Source organism: Bubalus kerabau, chromosome 19, assembly GCF_029407905.1.
Source record: "Bubalus kerabau isolate K-KA32 ecotype Philippines breed swamp buffalo chromosome 19, PCC_UOA_SB_1v2, whole genome shotgun sequence".
NCBI lineage: Eukaryota > Metazoa > Chordata > Mammalia > Artiodactyla > Bovidae > Bubalus > Bubalus kerabau.
This window is the reverse complement of record NC_073642.1, coordinates 27,389,581-27,414,377: the sequence shown is the minus strand read 5'-3', so window position 1 is coordinate 27,414,377 and position 24,797 is coordinate 27,389,581. Positions and strand designations below refer to the sequence as shown.

Here is a 24,797-nt window from a genome sequence, read left to right as displayed (position 1 = left end):
CTGGGAGGCAGCGCCACCTTAAATTTGGTGTTTTGGGCACCTCACATGTCCCAAAGGACATGTGAGTCCATTAGGTTCCACAGGTCTTGAAAGGCAGATGAGTTTTAAGAGAGAAGATGGGAAGCAAGGAGATTTCAGCCCAGGATAATCATCAGAAGGGTGAGGACATGGGAACTGGGGACTATTGTTTTTGGGTTTGATTTTGCAGAATCACATATGATCAGATGTTGAAAAACTTTCCTTGAGTTGAGGTCAACTGTACTAGTCTTAACTATTTCCAACTATTTTTCTTTCCAACTCACCATCCTGCCCAGGTGACAAATGTCCTAACACCCCCTCTCCTCCAAAGGATTTGACTGCAGGTATCTCAGGGACCTCTTGTGCAGGGCCCTCGGGGTGATCAGAGGTGGCAAGTGACCCCAGTAACCTGTGATTTCCCATGGTGGCAAAGACAGGCACCTGGGCATTTCAGTTTTGTCTCAGTCTCTCTGGTGGGTCAATTAACTTGGGCATTTAGCTCCTGGCAGATGTGTCTCACACTCTATTGATGAAGAGAATGAAATCTTGCTTCTCTCACCTGTGGTAAACATAGCATAAGCCTGGTTTTGCTTTTTTGACTTCAGAAAAACCCAGAGTATCGTCTACCTCATTGCCTCTGATGACTATAAAGAAATGGGTTGATGGCGAGAAAGGAGGTGAGCCTGACATTTTCAGGTTAGAGCACTTCCTGTTTCTTTTATTTCTTAATTTGTATCGGAGTATAGTTGTCTTACTATGTTGTGTTAGTTTCTGCTGTTCAGCAAAGTAAATGGGCCCTGCAGTGTGGTGGCAGCCTAGTGGTTACAGAGTATGGGGTTGGTCCCCATGGAAGGTCTGGGATTATTGAGTTGGTGAGCAGTCATGTTGTTGTTGCTGTTTAGTCACTAAGTCATGTTCGACTCTTTTCAACCCCTCGGACTATAGCCCACCAGGCTCCTCTGTCCATGGGATTTTCCAGGCAAGAGTACTGGAGTGGGTTGCCACTTCCTTCTCCAGGAGACCTTCCTGATCCAGGGATAGAACCTGAGTCTTCTGCAGTGCTGGCCGATTCTTTACCACTGAGCCACCTGGGACTCGAGCAGTCACACACTATTATATGTATGACATATGGGAAAAACACATATATTTTCACTGCTCTCTCCAAGCCTTCAGTAAAGTTTTACAGACTGTTTGAGCCTGGGATTAGTGGTGCTTTGACACTCTCTGGGAAGAGTCCATATCAGCTCGGATCAAAGTTCCTGAGAGTAAGAAATGCCTAAGGAAAGCTATTTTCCTGGCATGGAGCAGTGGTCTTCTCAACAACAGTGGTCTGGAGCCAGACAGCTGGCAGAGCAAACACTGGGAGGGATTTGCAGAGCATGGACACATTCCTCGAGGATTTCCAGAAATGCTTGGGGAGGGAGCAGCCCTGGTATAGGACTGGACTTCCTGTAGCCAAGTAAACTGGAGGAATCCAATTGGGGCTCTCTCAGAATTAGAGCTGGAACGTGCAGGGTTGCAAGAAAAAAATTAAAGTTAAATCTGAGAAGTATGTGCTTTGGGGGAGTCAGCATTTTTTGATTCTCTTGGACCCAAGAAGAGTCTATAATGTGTAACGGAATCTGGGTAAATCCTTCTCAACCACACTGGAGCCATGTGAACGAACAGCCTTGGCCAAACAATGAGAAAGGTTTCCCTGGCCTTTGCTGACCGCAGAACCAACTGTCCTCTCTTGGAAAAGTGGTCCCTTGTCCTGTGGTCCCTCTACATTGCAAGGCAGGGGGTGGAAGTCAAGCCTTGGGGGTGGAGGGATATGGAGGAGTGAAAACAGTCAGATGATCTGGGACCTGAGGTTAGATAATCTGAGAAAAGGTGGTGTACAAATGTTGCTGTTTTTATTGGCTGAAAGAAGATAAAATGGGCAGAGACGGTCTTCCTGAAATGACTCCAAATTCTCGTGTGTGTGTGTATGTGTGTCCGTGCGTGTGCGTGTGCGTGTGTATGTGTGTGTGTGTGCTCAGTTATGTTGGACACTTTGCAACCCTGTGGACTGTAGCCTGTCAGGCTCCTCTGTCTGTGGGATTCTCCAGGCAAGGATACTGGAGTGGTTAGCCATGCCCTCCTCCAAGGGTTCTTCCCAACCCAAGGATCTAACCCTTATCTCTTGTGTTTCCTGCATTGGCAGGAGGATTCTTTACCACTGAGCCATCTGGGAAGCCAAATTCTCTATCAGACATTTAAGTGGCCCCAAATCTTGTTTTGGAAGAAGACCAGGCATAAGGAAATAAACTCCATTTTCTTGCCTATGTCTCTGTCTTTCCTATTCTCCCTTGAGCTCTCAAGCTCACCAGCTGAGCCACTGAGTTGTGAGAGCTGCCCATTTGTGCCACACTTTCATGATGGAGCCAGCTGAGAAAGCCTAGGTCCTCTTTGCTCGGTCACTCAGTTGTGTCCGACTCTTTGTGACCTCCTGAACTGTAGCTTGCCAGGCTCCTCTGTTCATGGGATTCTTCAGGCAAGAATGCTGCAGTGGGTTGCCATTTCTTAATCTAGGCGATCTTTCTGACTCAGGGATTGAAGCCACATCTTTTGCATCTCCTGCCTTGGCAGGTGAGTTCTTTACTACTAGCACCATCTGGGAAGCCCAGGTCCCTTTTGAACAGAGTTAACTCCAAGTGAAGATCCCAAGCAAATACTGTCCATTCTGTGAAGGCTGACTTTCACTAAGTGGAGAACAAGGCTGTAGGTGTTCTCCACCTGGGCTGGTCTCAGCCTGCACCTGAATTCCAGCTACACCCTGTGAACTTGAAGCCCTAAAAGAAATGAATGGGTGTGTGAAGCCGAGAAAGTCAAACACTCCCCTCACTGGGCACCCTCACCCATAGCTGAAGATGCAGGTTGAGGAGACAGAAAAGGAACTTTTCAGCAGGACCCAGAAGAGAATCTGAATCCTGGCTTTGAAAGTCATGGGGGGAGGCCTGGAGCAGACAATCAGCTTCCAGGTCAGTCTTTAAAATGAGAACGCTATTCTCTGGCACTACCGACATCACAGGAGGGCCATGAGACTCACACCACTCAGATAGTAAGATAGTTTGTGATCTACAGCATCTTCTTCAAGACAAAGCCTTGATAACTTCTTGGTTACCTGTATATCAATGGGGCGATTGCAGATTTTCCCTGGATGAGTGACCCCGAGGTCTGAAATTTTCTCTCCACCTTTTGTGTAAGATACTTGGTCATGTTCGAACCACTCTGTCCACTCCACATCTGGGCAGAAAGCAAAGATCAGGGTCAGGCAAGCAGGGCGCTGAGACTGGCCATGCTGGGTGCAGCCTCCGTGTACCCTCAGCTCAGTGGGAATCAAATACCATATGTCCAGGCTCTTACCAGGTTTGTAATCCATCTGCCAACCTCCCCACCACCCCCAACTTTTCATTGCAAGTTCCTCTTATTGACTATCTTATTTTATAAAAGCAACAGGTATTCTTCATTATTGCCAAAAGGAGAAAGATGAGATCCAGCCATGAACCCATTGTCTGAGGGTGCTCATGAAGAGTGGTGCTTTCCACGCCACCCCCCCTCCATGTCCCTGTGTGTGAGCTCCTTGAAGGCCGGATCCTACTGCTGTCTGCGTTCCCTGTCAGTGCCATCGCCTGGCACAGAAGAGGCATTCCGTGAAAGGGCACATCCCTCTGGGTTATTCCCCACTGAGCCCAGATTAAAGACCACCCTCAGCTGCCAACTGAGTTAACACTGAAGCCGTCAAGCGGTCTTACTGGTGGAAAGAAAAATTCTCCTTCTGCAAAGTCCCGACTTTTTATCCCACTGTGGAATTTTACCAAGGGGTCCCAAGCTCCTCACCTTGAACCCACTCGCTGGATGAGGAGACGTTGAAAAGCTCACCGTGCTCTGTCCGGAAGAGTTTGAACACCCGGGCAGCAGCAGAGCCATGGTGTCCTATCAAAGAGGAGATCAGAGGCATCAGCAACCACACAGACCCCCGAATTAAGAAAGATGTGATGCTAAGGCAGAGAAAGCCCCCTGCACACGTAGATCTTGAACCACTTCTTCATCTTACTTTTTTTTTTTTTTGGCCACAAGGCATAGCATGTGGGATCTTCGTTTCCTAACCAGGGATGGAACCCATGCCCCCTGCAGTGAAAGCACAGACCACTAACCACTAGACTGCCAGGGAAGTCCTCAAAGCATCTTTTTAGATCAAAATATTACTCCTGCTGGTTCTGACCCAGTTCTCATCTTTCCTGTGTCACTTGTTTGGGATTAAACGGATGATGATCTCTTTGCAAATGTAAACATTATCTTAGTGATCAGCCTTAAACCAGTATGGACTTTTGCCACTCATGTAACCTGGCAATTAAGCAGCTAGTCACTCAACAGTGTGTTGGGAGATGGATCAGCCACATTCTGGGGAAGGAGAAGGGAGTTTGTTTGGTCATGTGCAATTTTTGCGATCCCATGGACTGTAGTTCGCCAGCCTCCTCTGTCTATGGGATTCTCCAGGTAAGAATACTGGAGTGGGTTAGCATGCTTTCCTCCAGGGAATCTTCCCAGCCCAGGGATCAAACCTGTTTCTCTTATGTCTCCTGTATTGGCAGGCGGATTCTCTACCACTGCACCATCTGGGAGGAGAGTGGTTCCAAGAGCCCCTGAGCCTATTGGTCAGAAAAACCCAGGGGGGAATGGCCTTTCACCATTTATTACCATGATACTCGATGTGGTCTTCGACGGAAGAAGAGGGATTTCCTTTCACAGTTAGGAAACTCCAAGGGTGTCTGAAAAAAAGACAACAACAAAAAGTAAAGTTTTCACCTGTCTGAGCCTGTACTGGAGGCAGAGTTAACATAGTGTCATAGTGAGGCTGCTTGGGGAAATGAGTTCCCGGGCTGGGCTTCCCTTTTCCAAAAGAACAAGCGCCTTTCTCAGCAAGCCCTGGCTTTCCTAACCATTTGAAAGGCCATCTGACCAGCCTGATGTTTGTGGATCCTGAGCCTCTGCAACTCCATTCTGGCAGTAGATGGGGCATGAATCACAAACAAACAAGCCCATAGACCCACATACCACTTGCCAAGCTCAATGAGGTCCTGAAGCAAGTGCTCTGAGTCCTTCAGGAAAATAAGGAGACATGCTCCAAGGGAGAAAGGTTATTTCTCTCCCAAGTCAAGCTTGAGGAAAACTGGGCAGATGTGTCTGAGTCCTCAGCAATCGGCACTGGGCCTTGGGAAGGAAAGAGATGTTTTTTTTCATGAGGAGCAAAGGAGGAAAAAGAAGTGGTCTGATTTTGGCAAGTTGTACACTCTTCTCTCCATCGAAATGTGCACTGCTCTAAGGCAGGGAGGTTTTCTTATCCATCTTTATCCAACCTCTAATACCTAAGCCAGCCTCTCTCTTACTATGAGTTGTCAATAGCTCGTATTTGTTTGGTTATTTTTGTTTTGATCTCATCTTCAGATCAAAGGTTGGGGTTCATTGAATTTGGGGATTAGACTGTGTCACACTTGTTTAAAAATCTTTCAATGCCTACTGACTTGGATAAAGAGCAAGCTTCTTGGCACTGAGCAAAAAGCCATCCTGTGCCCACCTTGCCAACTTCATCTCTCTTCCTTCCCCTTCTTGTTCTTTCACACACCATCATCAGTTCTTTTATGTCTGCCTTCCCTTGAGAGCTCAAGACTTCCCGCAAGACCTCATGACTTCCTGCAAGAACTCAGTAGGACTAGTCCCTTCCTGGTGCTTTATTTCAATTTCTGCTCAATAATCACTCCCTGGATGAACTGGGTCTAAGTTTCAGATCTTCTGCTGACTTTAAGTGCTCTGAGTTTCTCATTCAAAGTGGGTCTATATACAAATGAAGGATAACAAATGAAGGATATGTATCTCCTTTACTCATAGAACATATTAAGAGCACCCATCCTGAGCGCTGAAGAATTAATGCCTTCAAACTATGGTGTTGGGGAAGACTCTTGAGAGTCCTTTGGACAGCAAGGAGAGCAAACCAGTCAATCTTAAAGGAAATCAACCCTGAATATTCACTGGGAGGGCTGATGCTGAAACTCCAATACTTTGGCCTCCTGATGCGAAGAGCTGACTCATTGGAAATGAGTCGATGCTGGGAATCGACTTTCCCGATGCTGGGAAAGATTGAGGGCAGGAAGAGAAGGAGGCAACAGAGGATGAGATGGTTGGATGGTATCACCAACTCAATGGGCATGAGTTTGAGCAAACTCCAGGAGATAGTGGAAGACAGGGAAGGAAGATAAGCAACAGAAAAGGGAAAATATCAACTTCAGATCACATGGATGTCTAGAGAGGACCCATATGCCTCTCCTCCACTTTTCCTATTACTCCTACACCACCAATTCAAATCAACAGATAGGTCAAGAGCTGGAGGCACATTTAGCATCCCCAAAGTTTGTTTCCCTATCTCTGACACTGATCTCTTTTTTAAAAAGTAATAATACCCAAATAAGTTTACTGAACAAACCACATTCTCCCTCACTGAATTGATACAACCTATGTCATACATTGGGGCTTCCCTGGTGGCTCAGCAGGTAAAGAACTGCCTGCAAGGCAGGAGATATAGGAGATGCAGGTTCAATCACTAGATAAGGAAGATCCCCTAGAGGAGGAAATGGCAACCCACTCCAGTATTCTTGCCTAGACAATCCCATGGATAGAGGAGCTTGGCATGCTGCAGTCCATAGGGTCACAAAGAGTCGGATACAACTGAGTGACTGAACAACAACAATCCTTTCCATGGCTCTTGAGAAGAGTTGCTAATGTTCATTGAGTTTTACTCTGTGCCACCCACAGTGGCAAATACTTTGCTCATCTCATCACCTTTACCTTCCCCAGAGTCCTCTGAGCTGACTCCTGAAATATCCCATTTTACACATCATGGGGACAGTTCAAAGAGAGGGTGAGTCACTTGTGTGCCATCACCTAGGAAGAGGTCCAGCCCAGACTGAAGATTCAGGACAAATTGGATGCCAGATCTTGGCTCTTCTTCTGCTGAGGCCATATGTAGCCAGTCTCTTTGTGGTTCTACCTCTTGGTGTAGATGAACAAACTGGCCTTTTGGCTTATATGACAATGAAATAGCAATGCCCTCAGTTTTTATCAACAAAGGAGCTTTGCAGTACTACAGTGTCATTGTCATCTTTGGCTGCTCAAGTTTCCTGCCCAAATCCTTCCAGAGGGAGTTGCCCATGGGCAGGTGGAAAACGCACCCTGGAACCTGGAGCCCTGCTCCTGCCCGGGGGGGCTCCACCCAGTCAGTAAAATTGCTTTGCTCAGAGCCCAGGAGAGCCTCTGGCCTGCCCCCATCTTGCCCATCATCTGCAGAGCCGAAGGACAGGGCGTCTCTATCTCCAACAGCCACGGGAAAGATGATCTCAACTTTCCACTAAACCAAGATCTGATTCAACACGATTCAAAGGTGTGGCTACTGTTGGATAAACCATAATGCATTTATCTTCATGCCAAAGCATGCGCACCTCCAGAATCAGGCATGACGCTGCAAACCCAGGCAAACAAAACTCGTTCTGGAGCACATCAAAGTGCCCCTTCTGCTGGGAGGGTCTTGGCAGGGCAGAGGCACTTCTTGTAGTCTCTAAACAGATGTCTGCCAACCCCAAGGCACGTTATGATCCCTTCGCCAAAGGAAAGGAAAATGACCATTCATTGTACATCTGAGGCATAGCTCTTACCTTCAGTAGATACTCAATTAATATTTAGTAAGTGACTGACTGAATGAATGAGTATATATACTCAGAGAGCTTTGAAGTTTGAAGAGTGGAATATGCTTGTAAGAAAAACTAGGTTCCCTTTAAAAACAAGTCGTAATACATCCAATGCAGATGGATGTGTGTGCCTGCATCCTCCAGGGTCACCCTTGAGGGTCACGTGGCCCTGGGGAAACCAGGAAGGAAGTTAGGTAAAGTCTGTCTGGGCTAGCGTTGCTTTAGTGTTCTGGAGCCTGGGGAAGTGATGGAAGTGATGACCGATACCTGAATCCAAGGTGTAGGAAGTGTTTGCTGCCCAGTTTGGTCATCACCTTCCTGGCCACATCATCCAAGTTTCGAGAGCCTTCATCGTTCACAGCAACAGAAAGGATCCTGCCATCAGGCACGGCATTTAAATACTGGGCCAGACGCTCACTCTCTTTCTTGGATCTATAGGTGTCAAATCTGAAAGAGGCAGGGAGAAGGGATATTAATAGTCCTAACAGCAGTGCAAAAAGAGAGCTCTAAGAACCTACCTATGGTAAGACAGCTAACATGCCATCCAAAATCTCAAGAGTCACGATTTTTAAAGAAAAGAGCTTTTAGTACAGCCAAAAAAAAAAAAAAATCATCTGAGACTTGTCAAAGGTAATCCATCCTCATACATATAAAGCAGCTATGAAATGGAGATCTCAAAAAACCTACACCACAGGTGACAAGAATTTACAAAGGAAAGATAAAATTTTGTCATGATCCCAACTCTAAATATAAAGCATACTTACTAAGTATAAAGATTTTGTACAATGGCAATGAAAATTCCAAAAGAATTTGTCTTGGAACTTAACAAGCAAAATAGTTCTACAAGGAATCTAGAAAAATAAACCAGCATGAATAGCCAAGATGTGAGAAAAGGAAAACAAAGGCGGTTAGGGGATGTGGTTGAGGGGATGTGTGGATGCTCAGGGGTCCTCAAACTTACTTTTAATTGTTTCCATAACCTGGTCTGACCCCACCTAGGCCCCTTCCTTCTCCACTGACCTTTCCCATGAAACGTCTGCTACAATCCTAGCATATCTCAGGGTCTCATAATCATACCACAAGCCCACTCCTGCCTTCACTCTATCATTCTAAACTTCTCTTCAGCCAATCAAATGCTTACTACCTCCTCAGAGCTGATCTAAGTTCTTATTTCTCCAAGTAACCTTATGCAAGTAACCTCCAGGTGACCAGGTCTCAAGTGACCATAGCCTGCATTTCCATGTGTGTTTGCTGCTGCTACTGCACCACAAGTAATCCATATTGTACTACTTAAGAAGCAGCACTATATCTGGAGAAAACCAGAGTTCAAAAGAATGAGTGCATCCCAATGTTCTTTGCAATACTACTTACAATAGTCAGGACATGGAAGCAACCTAAACGTCTATCTACAAAGGAACGGATAAAGAAGATGTGGTACATATACACAATGGAATATTACTCAGCCATAAAAAAGGAACAAAACAACACCAGTTGTAGAGACGTGGATGGACCTAAAGACTGTCGTTCAGAAGGAAGTAAGTCAGAGAGAGAAAAACAAATATCGTATTATATCACTGATATGTGGACTCTAGAAAAATGGTACAGATGAACCTATTTGCAAAACAGAAATAGAGACACAGATGTAGAGAACTAATATATGGACACCAAGGGGGGAAAAGGAGTGGGATGAACTGGGAGATTGGGATTGACATATATACACTACAATGTATAGACTAGATAACTAATGAGAACCTACTGTATAGCACAGAGAACTCTGCTCAGTGCTCTATGTTGACCTAAATGGGAAAGAAATCCAAAAATGAGCAGATACATGTATACGTATAGCTGATTTACTTTGCTTCACAGCAGAAGCTAATACAAGATTGTAAAGTGACTATGAAAGTTAATAATAAAAAATAAAATAAGAATAAATTGAGTAAAATATAATAAAATTTTTAAGAAAGAAGCAGCATCCAGGAGTCAGAGCACAATTGAGTAGACCACTCTCTCTCCTCTGAAGGGAGGAGCTCTCTGATAGCCTTTGTGCCAATCAAGTGCATCCTGGTTGCGTTACCCCTGGGCTGAGGATTGCTCCACCCCAGGCCAAGCAGGTAGCTGTCACCAGGGGACCCATGGGCGCAATTTAGTGACTCAGGGTCTGGGCAGATCTGGGTTTGAATCCCAGCTCCAACACTCCCAAGCCTTGTGATGCTGAGCTCCTCTATCCAAGGGATTCTCCAGGCAAAAATACTGGAGTAGGTAGCCATTTCCTCCTCCAGAGGATCTTCCCAACCTAGGGGTCAAACCCACATTTCCTGCATTGTGGGCAGATTTTTTTTTTTTTTTTTTTTTACCATCTGAGCCACCAGGGAAGTCTCTGAGCAAATTTAGCCTCACTCAACCTCAGTGCTCTCATCTGTATAACAACAGAATCACCTCCCAGGGCATTTATGAAGATTCAGTTATATATGGTGGAGAAAGCGGTTAACACAGAGTTTTGCAGAAAGTCCAGTGATTGTATTATTGTTACTGATATTCACTGGAGGGCAAAGTGAATGGGCCAGCCTACACCATATCACAGCCAGCTCTTGCTGCCTTCCTGTGGAGGCTCATGGCTCCTGCCCTGTTTTTGAGGAATTCAATATCCCCATCCTCCAGCAGCACCAGGACAGCTGTGTCTGCTTGCCCACTCCAGCTGTGCCCTTCCTCATGTCTCTTTCTCTCCAAGTGGCCTGGACTGGCCTCTGCAGGGTCTGGACAAGAAGCCGTGGGAGCTTACTGGTCAGGTCCAGCCTCTGCAGAGTCTACCAGCTCATACTCAAGCCTGGAGAGAGGACAGGAAGAAGAGACTTGCTGTTTCTGCCTCCTGAATATCTCTCCAGTCCATCCACTTCTATCACCACTGCTTCTACCTGAATCCTCGCCAGCGACATCTTTTGCCCAGACCATGTGGAAGCCTCTGAACCACCTCTGCTAGCTTTACTTTTTAAAAATATAATTTTATGTATTTATTTTTGGCTGTGCTGGGTCTACCTTACTGCATGGGCTTTTTGCTAGTTGCAGGGAGCAGGGGGCTACTCTTCACTGCAGTGCACGGCTTCTCGTTGCAGGGGCTTCTCTTGTTGTTGAGCACAGGCTCTAGGGCACTTGGGCTTCAGTAGTTGCAGCTCCCGGGCTCTAGAGCAAGACTCAATAGCTGTGGTGAAAGGGCTTAGTTGCTCTGTGGCATGTGGAATCTTCCCAGACTAGGAATCAAACACGTGTCACCTGCATCGGCAGGCAGATTCTTTACTCTTGAGACACCAGGGAAGTCCTGAAGTTTAGCTCTCTGCAAACAATCCACTCTGTACAGAGCAGCCAATTCTTTCAAATTAGAAGGTATTCTTCTTTATTTTTTACTTATTTTTTATTTATTTAATTTTGCAAATTTTTAATTGGTGGATAATTGCTTTACAAAGTTGTGTTCATTTCTACTGTACAAAAATGCAAATCAGCCATAAGTTTATGTTAATGTATATATAAGGAATCTAGAAGAATGGTACTGATGAGCTTATTTGCAGGGCAGGAATAGAGATGCAGATGTAGAGAATGGGGAAGGAGAGGGTGGGACGAATTGAGAGAGTAGCACTGACATATATATACTCCCATATGTAAAACAGAGAGCTAGTGGGAAGCTGCTGCGTAGCACAGGGGGTCAGTGTGGTGCTCTGTGATGACCTAGAGTGGTGGGATGGGGGAGGCGGGAGGGAGGCTCACGAGGGAGGGGATAATGTAAATGTGGTGGTTTAATCGCTAAGTTGTATCCATCTCTTACAACCCCATGGACTATAGCCTGCCAGGCTCCTCTGTCCATGGGATTCTCTAAGCAAGAATCCTGGAGTGGGTTCCTTCTCCATAGTTATGGCTAAATCAGATCACTTTTTTCTTGAAGTATTTTGGTGGCTTTGCATTCTACTAAGAATAAAACCCACCTCCTCACTGGGCCTCCCAGGCTGCACACCTGCCTCGGCCTGAAACTCCGACATTGCATGTCGTTTCCACCACTCTCTGCCCTCCCATCTCTCTGCTGGCCTTTCTGTCCTATGAGAACATCACACACTTTCTCAGCCCTGGCCCTTTGCACTTGCTGCTCTCAGTCTTTAACAATCATTCCCTGACTCAGCCTCACCCCAAAGTCCTAGGCTCAAATGTCTCTTGTTTACACCTGGCTCCCTGACCACGTGATGTAAGATGACCTTCCTGAGTTACTCTGCACCACCTATGTCTTCCCCCTAATTACCAATGATCCCAGCCTGAAACTATGCTGTGTGTACATGTGCATACGTGTGTGTGAATGTGCCTGTTCCTGTTCAATTCAGCTTCACAAGGAAGATGCCCTGGGAAGGAGAGACCTAACTCCTTGAGATCAAGGATTTCTGTTTTGCTCACAGCTCAGCACCCTGAGTGGCCTCTGGCTAGGACACACGTCCAGTAAGTGTGTGTTGAATGAATGAATGTGTTGATGTGAAGGCAAACCTTACCTGTCAGAATGGATGACTGCTCCTGATTTGGGGTCGATGACATGGACAATAACTCCACGGTGACCCCAGCTCCTTTCAAAAAAATAGCCTCCCTCTTCCAGGCCACCCGGGTGAAGAGTCTTGTTCAGAAATGTCCAAGAGAGCTTCTTCTGTCCATGCAACTCAAGGGTACCTCCTCTGTCGATACCAATGTACTTGAGGCCAAAGTAGGGGTCTAGCTGAATGCCATCATCAGCCCTATGAGAGAAAACGGCTCTCTGTGGTTGGCCAACATCTCTGTTTAGTGGGTGCTGAGCCCAGAGGGGACGGCACTGCTGCTCACTCCCACTGTGGCCACCGTAGAACCAGTCACACCTGGTGGCCGCCCAAGATCAGTAGACATAGCATGAGCAACCAAGATAGTCCCAAGCCAGAACAAAATGAGTCCAACAGGCCAAGCAGAAATACTCATCAATAGTCAACATGTTGGCACTTCTTTCCAGGTCTAAGTGCATTATATTTTGGTCCATATCAGATGTGGAATCACCTGGACAACTACTGCATACCCTGCGTATTCTTGGCTACTACTTCTGAGAACTCTCAATTGCTTGGTGATGGAGCACAGCCAGAGGCAAATGCTGCCTGGAATTTTTCTTTATCTTGTCCATCAGAGCCTATTAATAAACATTCACAGAGACTCCCTGAGCCATGACATGATTAGAAAGCAGCTGAAAGGCTGGCAGGGGTTTCTGTAACTTAAGTCCAGACCTGAGCCACAGTAAATAAAATACCTCGTGTACCTCTCCAACTCACCCAAATTGCTAGTGTCTGTCTTGCTCATGATTGTGATCTGGCAAGATGTAATGATAATTCCTTTCTTGCACTAAAGGCTTGCTGTCTCACCTTCCTCTCTTCTATGGACAATCTCCCCCACATCAGATCCAAGGGTGGCATGTTACCCACAGTAGCATGGGGACCGTCTACCCACCTTCCATACAAAACGATGCTGAAATTGCCCTGGAAAGGGCAGAGGGCACTCCCAGCATGCAGCTCCCCTCCGCTGTCAATCAGGATGTGCCGGGTACGCAAAACAATGGCCTCATCTTGGTCTTTAATGACCAGCTTTCCTGAAGAGGTAGGAATGGAGTGAGGTTGAAGAACACAAGTGTTAGTGATGAGATTCTAGCAGAGAGATGGGCAGACCTCCTGAGCCCCCATCTCCTCCAGGCAGGCAAGAAGGCCTCCTTCATGTACTTCTGTGTTTGCTCTGCTTATGATGTTAACTTTCCTCTGTCTTGCGATGGGTAAATACTGCCTGCTTGGTCTGCTGCCTTCACTGTGTGCTCTGCCTTCAATGAGTAAGCATCTGAAAGTCAGATAAGCAGAACAGCTCAGAGCACCAATAAGGAGTTTCCTCTATAAATGCTTCTTTCATTAAGATTGGACTCTGACAAGGCATTCCTTAAGTGCTCGGAGTTGATGGTTATCTCCAACAACCAGATGCTCTGACCTGAGCTCTAAGCATGTGACATTTGTTTCGTCCATCTAAAGTTATGGCAACCTGCATCTATCTGCTGGGCTCAGAGGCAGCAGACCAGAGAGATGGGACGGGAAGTATTGGGGGAAGGAGCTTGGCTTACCTCCGTCTGAGATGCGGATGGAGTAGACTGTGGCAGAAGAGGTGAGCAACAGTGCTCTGCTCTGGCCTATATACACATAGTGGGCTGGATCATGGCCAGGATTCCAGGGTTGCAACTCAGGCCACTGATCAGGGCACTCAGCTGACCCTGCCAAGTACAGAGAGGTGTCACTGCCACCATCCACCAACCTCCCCAGCAAGGATGGCACAGATCATGGGGTAGGAGGAGCTATCATGCACTTTCATGGCTCTGGCCTCCTCCCTACTAGAGCTAAAAGCAGGGCATTAGAGAGAAAAGAGAACTCCTGACATAGGAGCCCTGGGATTTAGCCCATGCCCTTCATTAGTTCATCATGCATTTTCTGTGAACTTCCTTCTTCTGGGCTCAGTTTTCCCCTTTATCAAATGAAGGGCAGACCAGATGACTCCTCAAGATATTCCAGGATCTAAAGTTAGACAGTGATATACCTAGATTACTTGTATTCCAAGGCATCCTTTCCCCTGGAAAGAATGTTTGAAAAGTTGGCAAAGCCCTTTCGCCTTCTGCATGAGAATTTGACTTTTAGTTAATTTGCTCTCCCTGTTTCCCTGGAAACCTGAGAAAGATGGTATTCTATAAACAGTGCTACTAAGCAACATTAATTATAACAAAAGTGACCCGATTAGTCAGTGGCATCTAAACCAGGAACTATGAGGTACGATGGTAAAGAATCTGCCTGCCAATGCAAGAGATACAAGAAATGCATGTTCAGTCTCTAGGTTGGGAAGATTACTTGGAGAAGGAAATGACAACCCAATTCAGTCTTCTTGCCTGGAGAATCCCATGGACAGAAGAGCCTGGCAGGCTAGTCGAGGGGACTATGAAGAGTCATGACTGAGTGACTGTGCACACACAGTCATTATATTTATAACGATCCTGCTGGAGATGTCTTACTATGGACTTCCCTGAGCGCAGGGACTCTGATGACTGGGCACATCCCACACGGCAACCCTGAAAGTTACATCTATGGGGTTGCTATAAGAGATACTGGCTCTGGTGGGGCGATTCCATACCTGTCCAATGATGGCCCTGTTTCCTCTCACCTAAGGAGCTGTTACCTGGGAAACCAAAGAAGATAACTTCCGGGAGGCTTGTGGGATGTTACTAAGACCACTCCAATGAAAGAGGAGTGCCTGATGAAACACCAATGGCAGGTGGTGTTTTTGTCCTAAACCCTTCAAAGTTAGTCTGATGCTCAGCATGGCCTGCAGGATTCCCTGGTGGCTCAGCAGTAAAGAATCTGTTTGCAATGCAGGAGACATGCATTCGACCTCTGGGTTCAGAAGATGCCCTGGAGGAAGGGCATGGCAACTCACTCCAGTATTCTTGCTTGGAGAATCCCATGGACAGAGGAGCCTAGCAGGCTACAGTCCATAAAGTCACAAAAAGTCGGACTCGACTGAAGCAACTGAGCACATAGGCATAAGCACGGCCTGTGGTAGCCTCATGAGTCTGAATGTTTAACTGAACTCAAAGCACCTGTGGTGGGTGTTACACTGCAAATAGAAGCACTGGAAGGAGTCCCTCCTTCTACTGCTCAGAAGGATCTATACCCCAGTGGGGTACCATATACGGTGAACGGAGAAGACCGTCTCAGAAACAGGGAGACTCTCCCTGGACAGCAGGGGAAAGCCCAGAGGGAAAGTGATCAGAAGAGGCCACGGGCAAAACAAGATGAGAATGCCTGCTCAGTGAACAAGCCTCAATGTACTCTTTTGTTTCTCTCACTAGGAATTAAGTTGTGAGCCTGAAACAGTAGATTTTTAAATAACTGGGGAAGGGATGGAGGAGCGGGAAGGTGTGTGTGCATGCTAAGTCACTTCAATCTCGTCAGACTCTGCCACTCCATGGAATGTAGCCCACCAGGCTCCTCTGTCCATGGGATTCTCCAGGCAAGAATGCTGGAATGGGTTGCCATTCCCTTCTCCAGGAGATCTTATTGACCTAGGGATCGAACCTGGGTCTCCTGCATCACAGGCAGATTCTTTACTGTCTGAACTACCAGGGAAGCCCATGATCTTATGCACTGTATCTTAATGCACCAGATCTTATGGCAAATCAGGAAGGGAACATGAAGGTCAGGTGGCTCCCAGACGGCAGGCTGGCTGGCAGCTGTGTGTTTTTTGTCTCTTCCACCCCACCCTGAGTGTTTGATAAAATTTCAATTGGTTGCCATCCTTTAACAAGTATAGAGTTTTTATACAAAAGTCTATATTTCTGGCTTCTCTTAAAAATTCAATAGATCCTGAAGAAGGTGCCCCCCTTTTCCCATGTGGGGACCATTGGCCAGGACTGAGCAGGGTGAGTTCCTTAAGAGGGGCCTGCATTCTACAGGTGACCACATCTCTACCTGGCCAGCTTCACTGCTTTGCATCATGTGCCTGGCACCTGTAGACACTGAATTTGAAACCCCAAAGGCTGCCTGATGCAACCAAAGCACAGGATAAGACCTGCCCAGGGTCATTGAGTTAGCAGGGTCAAGCCAGAACCCCGAGGCCCTGCCCTTGCCCCAAGGCTCCTGCTCCTGGCCCCCAGCCCCTTGCTTCTAGAAGTGGCTACGCCTTCTTTGTTGACAGGCAGAGGCCCAGATACTGTGCAGTGGCTTACCTGTGGATGCAGTACCAGGAAAGTGGGCCAGGATGAACCAGCCGATGGTCAGCATCACCCTAAAGGAGACGTCCGGCCCGTGAGCAGCTCCCATCCTGGCAGAGTGCTCCCTGAAACAGAAGCACACCGCGTCAGACCTGCAAGCTTACCAGGCTGGAGTCAGTGTATGGGGCAGACACACACAGAGACACACAGGGCACGAGCACACACAGAGGCAATGTCAGCATGGGCACCCTCCAGCCGGCCAGTGCAGAGTTCTCAGCTGCCATAACTCAGGATTGGGCAGATCGGGGCATGCCAGCCCCGTTATCAACTTCTGACTATGTCCTGCAGCTCAGAGACCCAGTGATGAATGGAATTTCATCCTTGGTGCTTGAGCTCGCTACCCTCCAGAATAAAGCTTTGTTTTTTCTTCTTCTTAAGTTAAAAAACAGAGAAAACCAAAAAACACTCCCACTGAACATATGCTAGAAAATAGATGCCATTAACTTCCTGTGTGATCGCAGCTGATTTGATTAACCTCTCTGGGCTTCAGTTTCCTAATCTAAAAAATGAGGCTGTGGACTAGCTGATTTCTAATGTTGAGAGTCCCTTGGACCGCAAGGACATCCAACCAGTTCATCCTAAAGGTAATTAGTCCTAAATATTCATTGGAAGGACTGATGCTGAAGCTGAAATCCCAATATTTTGGCCACCTGATGCAAAGAACTGACTCATTGGAAAAGACCCTGATACTGGGAAAGATTGAAAGCAGGAGGAGAAGGGGACAGCAGAGGATGAGATGGTTGGATGGCATCACCAACTCAAGGGACGTGAGTTTGAGTAAACTCTGGGAGTTGGTGATGGAGGATGCCTGGGAAGCCTGGCATGCTGAAGTCCATGGGGTCGCAAAGAGTTGGACATGACTGAGGGACTGAACTGAACTGACTGAATGTTAGTCTGTGCTTCTAAAACAAGTCTTGATGATAATATTGAGATCTTAAATAGGATGCCTGTGTATTATAAACCCTTTTAATATTACCCATCCAAGAGGAAGGCAGGGCAGAGATAGTTAATTGTCCCCTAATGTCCATTTTCCCTGGAAAAGAACCCCTGTGTTTTGTCTGGGCACACAGCCACCTGGAATAAAGGCTACCTTCTTCAGTCTCTGGAATTGTTTTAGCCAATATGGCAAAAGTACAGTGTGTGAATTCCAGGATATGTCCTCACAGAAGGTGGGAAGACTTTCTCCATGCCCCTCCCCCAATTCCTGCTGGCTGGAATATGGATATGATGGCTGGATCTTTAGCAGCTATCTTTGGCCATGTAGGTAGTTGGAGCCATGTGCTGAAGATGGTAAAGCAGAGAGTAAGAAACTAGGCTCTGACCCCATGGAGAATTGACACAGTCCTAGACTCTGGATTTATTTTTCTGTGTGACAGAATTAAATAAATTTTATTTCATTTTTATTTTATGAAAGCCACTTTTTTTTTTCCCCCTTTTACTCAGACAGAAGCTGACTATGGGAATTTGTCTAGGTAATTCTCAAGACAGGAACTTAAAAAAAAAAAAAAAAAAAAGATGCCTGATATTCCTTTCAGAATATAACACTCTTGGAGAAAGATCTCTGTCCTCGAGTACTCTGTTGCACACTAGAGTATGTAAACGAGGCTGGGAGAGCAGCCTGCTCCGGCTCCCCTACCCATGTCCTCAGATCCTCCCTGGAGCCTGAAAACAAACAGATATTCTCCCACACGGAGGAATGGGCCAGATGTCTCTCATGCCACGCAGGCTCCTGCCTCTGAACCAGCTCAGGGATAAATCTGATCATCCCTGACCTCCCAGCTCCAGGTGAAGTGCTTTGTGTGAGTTCAGTGAGTTGGAGTAGGCAGGAGGGTCTGAAACAGAACGCCCTGGCCTTGTGCCTGGTCCCTCCTGCACAGGTGCGCTGGGGAGGCTGGGGAGGGAGGGACAATGCTCTCAGCATCAATGTCCACGGTGTCCTCCTGGCGGGCACCCTGCCTGGCCCTGGCCTGACCTGGAGAGAACAACAAGACCCATTCTAGTCGCCTCAACAGAGCCACTGGAGTGGCGCATTGAACAGTGCCTTTCTCCCCATGGTCCCCAGAAGAGGAGTGTCTGTTTTCACACTCTTTGTAAGAGAAAGAAGGGGACGCTGGGGACAGGAGTGTCTTGTGGTCCTCAGGGAAAGCCAGGCCCCAGCTCTCAAGCCTCCATCTGTTCAGCAAAACCAAAACTGACTTGTTCTTTGCTGCTAAGAAGCCCCAAGCCATCCTGGGGCTTCACGAACCTGAACTTCGGGCCATGAGCTAGGAGAGGAATGTGGCCGGCACTGAGCAGGGCGGTGCCTGGGGGATGGGAGGCACTCTGGGTGTGGGCACTCCTCCAACCTTAACTGCTGGGTGACCCTCACCCAGGCGTGTGCTTCTCTGGGCCTCGACTCCCCATATGCAGAGTGGAAGGTTGGGATACAGGGACTTGTGGCCCTGACACCTTCTGATTACAGCCTAGGTCATTTCAGAGACAAAAATCGTCAGTTTCAGGATGGATGTAAAAACAATTCCACCTGGCAGGATAATGCTCAAAATCTTTCTCCTAACATGAAACAGATCTGCTGTGTCTGAGGCACTGGAGGCAGAGAGAACTGCACCCCCCTGCCTCAAAGAGCTCGTGACCCCACATTGCCCGGGGAGGGGTGGGGTGGTCCTCTGGGCTTTTGTGCCCCCCGAGTGGCTCCCAGGGCCCTGAGCACAGAAACATGGAGAAAGGTCCTGTTGATATGCATCCCAAAGGTTCTCAAATTTCACTTGGGACTTCTTCCTCAGGGGAGGAGAACAGCTTTTCCACTTGGCCACTGAAAGCTCTCTGGCAGCGGGAGCTGGACTCGGCTTCTCCAGCTGGCAAGATATGGTCTGGAAACGGTGCCCAGCCGCGGAAGGCCTGGGAAGCACGCAAGTTGGCTAACAATGCGAGAAGCTTCCTTGGGGAGCTGCTGGCTGGAGCCTGGCTGGTTCCTGCTGGTCGTGAGCCCCTCAGGTAGAGTCGTGTGCAGGAGGAAAGACTGGAACTCCAGGACACTCTGCTTCACAAGGCTTCACAATAACAAGCTAAAGTTTTCCAGAAGCTCGGCACCCCCACTCTATCCAGCTGTAGCTCCGAGTGTCTGCCAGGCCTCCCAGGAACGCGGAGGGGCAGGGAGTCGCCTGCCCCTGGCTGTCTCTGCCTCTCCTCGCTGCCATCACACAGCTGGGGCGGGGGCTCTGCCCTTCCTCCAGCTGCCCTGGGGTAGTAGAAGCCATCACCTGAAGGAGAAGAGGAGCACGGGGTTATTCGAGCCTCCACAGAGGCCCCTAAACCCCGAGAGGAGCAGCATTAGCAGGTCCACGCCCCATAGCATCCCCGCCCCCAGGGGGAGGCGGGCTCTTGCTGCCTGCAGAGCCTGCAGCCTGCAGAAGCCAAACTCTCTTCAGGGATTACCACAAAGAGAGGGAGGAGAAGGAGGTGGGGTAGGCTCAGTGTAAGCGCTGAGGGGTGAGGGCTGGGGGTGGGGGGTGGGGAGCAGGAGAGAGTGTGGGGAGGTGCGGTGGGGCTGCAGGGGGCCCGGAAGCTGCTCTGGGCGGTGGGACGGCCGTCACTCTGTCACACCTGCACCAAGGCAAGTCTCATTTTCCGCAAACCTAGGCTCGGCTCAGAGCAGCAGGACACTGTGGGGACCTGGAGCACAGGCCCCAGAGGCCTCCAGGCCAGCCATGCAGCTCAACATTAGGAAAACCATTTGACCGCTCAGGCCTTGCTTTTTTTAACCCATAAAACTGAAATAATGCCTCTTAAACTCCATGGTCCTTTTGATCCTCGCTTGAGGATCAAACGAGAGGCTCTATAGAAGATGATAAAGGGCCTGACCTGTGGTCAGTACGCAAGTTGTGGGAACTGCTGGTATGAAGGATGCTTGCTACCAAGGGAGAAAGCCTGGGAGATGAACTCTGAGAACCTGGTCTGAGTTCCAGCTCTCAACAGCCACGTGACCTAAGACAAGTCATTCAACCTCTCTGGGCCTTAGCTGTCTCATTTTTAAAATGGGAACAATAATACTACCCATAACCAGGTGGGTTTCCCTGGTGGTAAACAATCTGCCTGCAATGCAGGAGGCTGGGTTTGATCCCTGGGCTAGGAAGATCCCCTAGAGAAGGAAATGGTAACCCTCTCCAGCATTCTTGCCTGGAGAATCCCATGGACAGAGAAGCCTGGTGGGCTACAGTCCATGGGGGTGGCAAAGAGTCATACATGACTTAGCATCTAAACTACCACCACCACCAAGCGACTTGCCAGTTAGCATCAGGTTCACAGAATGTAGGAGCTGATGGGATTAGAGACCCTTTCCAGTCAGCCCTTGGCCGTGCACCTAACCATGTGGAGAATTTGTTAAAATGCCAATTCTTATTCCGTGGGTCTGGGTTGGGATCTGATTCTGCATTTCCAACCAGCTCCCAAGTGAGGCTGCCTCTGCTGTTGGGCTGTGGGCCATGCTTTGAGTAGCAAGGATCTCGTGCAGTCCCACCCTCCCATTTTACAGATGAGTAAACTGAGACCCACAGTGCAGAAGATTGTTGCTTATAATCAGGAGCAGTAAATGGATCAGAGAATTGCCATCTGACTCCAAATTATGGGGCACACGCCACCCTCCCGGCCACCCTGCTTGTTTGGGTAGACAGGGAGAGGTGAGACTGGGCCCATTTCTGTTTCAACCCCTGTTTCAACTGGGGCATTGCTTTCAGTCACAGTTTGGATAGTAAACCTCAGGAACCCTTTATACTTCCATAAAGTCTTAAAATTATCTTCCCCAAACAAAATACCTCCTCTGAGAGGGGAAATCCCCAGTGGGGAGCCACCTGCAGAGCCAAGGAGGAGAGTTTCATGTGATGAGAGAACTTCACCATCACAGATCACTCCCACCCCCAAGAATATCTGAACAAATCCTGTCAGGTCCTCTCATCTCATCACCAAATCGGCCACCGGGGCTGGTAGCGTCAAAGCCTTCCACCATCACAGCAGGTAGGAAGGCAGGTCTGTAACCAGTCTCCCCTCCTGTTCATGTAACACACATGGCCTATGCACCCCACAAGTGGGCACGGCACTGGTCCTGGTGGAAAAGGAAGTGAGATCCCTGCCCCCACAGGGATCTTGAGGTCCCATTACCCTCTGCATCAGGCATCACAGTCTAAATGATGAGCCTGACTCTTCTGCAAACCAGATGTTCCCTAATGAAGAATTCCTTGATGACTTATTGGAGATTAAACACTGGAGTAAACAACTGAGCCTCACTGACATATCTAACTTGCCCTTTGGTTTAGAGCTACGCTGCCCAATACACTAGCCACAAGTCATGTGTGGCTATGGACATTTAAATTAAAATCAGATACAGTTAAGACTCAGTTCCTCGGTCATGCTAGGCACTTTTAAGAGTTTGATCACCACTGGTAGCTAGTGGCTACCGAGAGGTAAAGAGTCTGCCAGCTACTGCAGGAGAGGCAGGATATGGGGGTTTGATCCCTGGGTCAGGAAGATCCCCTGGAGGAGCAAATGCCACTCCAGGATTCTTGCCTGAAGAATCCCATAGACAGAGGAGCCTGGCAGGCTACAGTCCATGAGGTCACAAAGAGAGTCAGACACAACTTAGCTACTAAACAACAGCAACCATGTTGGGCGCATGGATCCACAACATTTCCATCATTGTAGAAACTTCCAGTTTAGAGCCTCGATACTCAGAGTGGTTTAGAAGATCAAACTAGAGTGAGCTTTGAGACGGTTCAGAGCAACAGTTTTTATGGTGGCATCCTTGACTCCACCTTTTAGAACCTCAGATTCTCAGCCCCACTGCAGACCTACTGACCGACTGATTCAAACTCCAGGGGTGGGCCAGCCATCTGTGTTTTAACAGGCCCTCCAGGGATTCTGATGTTGCTCAAGAACCACCAGTTCAGAGAATCAACTCAGTCCAGAGACACTTGTCAACCACCAGTTAAGTGTCAACCTCAGGAATGCTTGAGAATGCCTTGGCTAAGCACGCAGGCTGTGTGACAAGATCCAAATTTAAGCCTCAGATCTCCCATTTAGGAGCTATGGGTGAACTTCACCATTCATTTAACCATCAAGCCTCCATTTCCTCAGCTGTAAAATGGGGGAATCCTTGCAGCTTCCTTTCAAGGGTACTAGACAGATGGAGAAATACAGGGACAGTGAGTGGTCTGCTGGACTGGAGTGACGTGTCTGGTTTCCCTTCAATGCCTGATGCAGCCAGTCATTGGCCTGACTTAAAATGAGATTTTTACCTCTTTCACTGACAGATGGGTAGTGCTATGCCATTCCCTGAGAGGTACCGCTACACAAAAATGCTTTCTCAAAAGCTCAACACAGAGGACTTTACATAGGAAACTCATGCCCAGTGGAGTGACGTGTTTATGGAGCTGGGGAAAAAATACAAATATGACCTAGTGGACACCCTACCCTGGGCTCTGGGCAAAAGTTCTGCCTGGACAATGTGAAGTGTGGCAGACATGGCAGGCCTTGGGTCCTGAAATAGCTTTCTTATTAGAAAAAGTACGAGGGAGTTCCCTGTTAGTAGAGTGGTTAAGAATCTGCCTTCCAGTGCAGGGGGCATGGGTTTAGTCCTTGGTTAGGGAATTAAGATCCCACACATGCAACTAAGAGTTCTCATGTCACAACTTAAGACCCTGAGTGCCAACTAAGACCCAGCGCAGCCAAATAATTTTTTTTAAAGATTTTTGGCAAGGTAGGGGAGATGGCTGCTCCCTCTGAGACCCAGGAGGAGGAAGTCCTTTGGGTTGGTTGTTTGGTTCATGTTTTATTTCACAAGGGCTTGGCTTATGGCTCAGATTCAAGCAAAACCGAGGTCCCAAAAGGGAAGAGGAGGGAGACAAAAATAAATAAATAAAAGATGACTTATTGACACTCCCCACTATTAAATTACCACTCTTCTGAAAGATTCCATGAGGACACAACATCTGTGGGGTGAGGGGGTCTGTTGGGAAGGTGGAAAATGGGGAGAAGGAAATAGTACTCAAAGCAGATCTGTGTGGGACTTCCCCGGCGGTCCAGTGGCTAAGTTTCCCCACTCCCAATGCAGGGAGCCTGGGTTGGATGCCTGGTCCGGGAACTAGATCCCACATGCCACAACTCAGAGTTCACGCGCTGCAACTGAAGACTCTGCATGCTGCAACTAAGACCTAGCACAGCCAAATAAATATTAAAACAACACACACACAAAAAAGAAGAAAGCAGACTTGTTCTTGGTCCCAGACTGTTACACCAACTTCCTGCTGACCCCGGATGGACTCGAGCATGCTCTGTTAATTCCTTAACTAAAATGTTTTTTCTCTACCACCATGCTTCCAGATGCCACACTTGACCTTTGGAGATTGGCGGTTTGTTTTAAGATTCCCTGTCTACCTCCCCTGAGGAATTTGCCCCTGGCCCTAAAGTCTACAGCAATTGCTTCTTCCTCTTCATCCACAGCTTACTGATCAAACCTTTCTTCAAATTCTCTCATTCTATCTTTGGAGCACCTCGATGTCTTCCACACTGGGCTACAAGCTCCTGAAAGGTGGCCACTACATAAACCCATTTTTCTTTCCTACAAACTGGCACACAGTGGCTGCCCACTGGATGTGGACAATGAACAAATGGGTTTGCCCAGCGATTGCTGGAGGAACAACCCACTTGGCGGTTTGCCTGCTCTGTGACTTTGGGCTCTGTGTCCAGGGTTCTCTGAAAAAACAGGTGGGAGTGCTGAAGCAGAAACTGGAGGCACTGAACAAGCCAATATGTTTTAAAATTATAACTCTTTTTCAAAACATCCTTTTAAGGCTTGCCCTCAATTGAGGAAAAAAAGAGTAACTTCCCTCTTAAAACTGGTTTTCTTTTTTTTAAACTTTTTAATTTTGTATTGGAGTATAGCTGATTAAGGTCTTCCCAGGTGGTGCTAGTGGTGAAAGAACTCGCCTGCCAATGCAGGAGACTTGAGAGACACAGGTTCGGTCCCTGGTTTAGGAAGATCCTCTGGAGGAGGGCATGGCAACCCACTTCATTATTCTTGCCTGAAGAATCCCATGGACAGAGGACCTGGTGGGCAACAGTCTATGAGGCTGCAAAGAGTCAGACATGACTGAAGCGACATGCATAGCTGATTAACAATGTTGTGATAGTTTTAGGTGGAC

The 24,797-nt window shown here is 47.8% G+C and overlaps 1 protein-coding gene across 1 annotated transcript in view; it reads right to left on the bottom strand.

Annotated features, from left to right (window-relative positions):
- The window catches only part of CEMIP (cell migration inducing hyaluronidase 1), a 161,453-nt gene that overhangs the window by 50,143 nt on the left and 86,513 nt on the right, over window positions 1-24,797 (bottom strand). The window contains exons 4-11 of the mRNA XM_055555877.1: window positions 16,564-16,673; window positions 13,918-14,064; window positions 13,266-13,404; window positions 12,299-12,535; window positions 8,046-8,225; window positions 4,741-4,811; window positions 3,880-3,975; window positions 3,164-3,285 (exon numbers count right to left, since the gene is read on the bottom strand). Coding sequence (XP_055411852.1) covers window positions 3,164-3,285; window positions 3,880-3,975; window positions 4,741-4,811; window positions 8,046-8,225; window positions 12,299-12,535; window positions 13,266-13,404; window positions 13,918-14,064; window positions 16,564-16,673 — 1,102 coding nt within the window. The remainder of the gene's footprint in view (window positions 1-3,163; window positions 3,286-3,879; window positions 3,976-4,740; window positions 4,812-8,045; window positions 8,226-12,298; window positions 12,536-13,265; window positions 13,405-13,917; window positions 14,065-16,563; window positions 16,674-24,797) is intronic.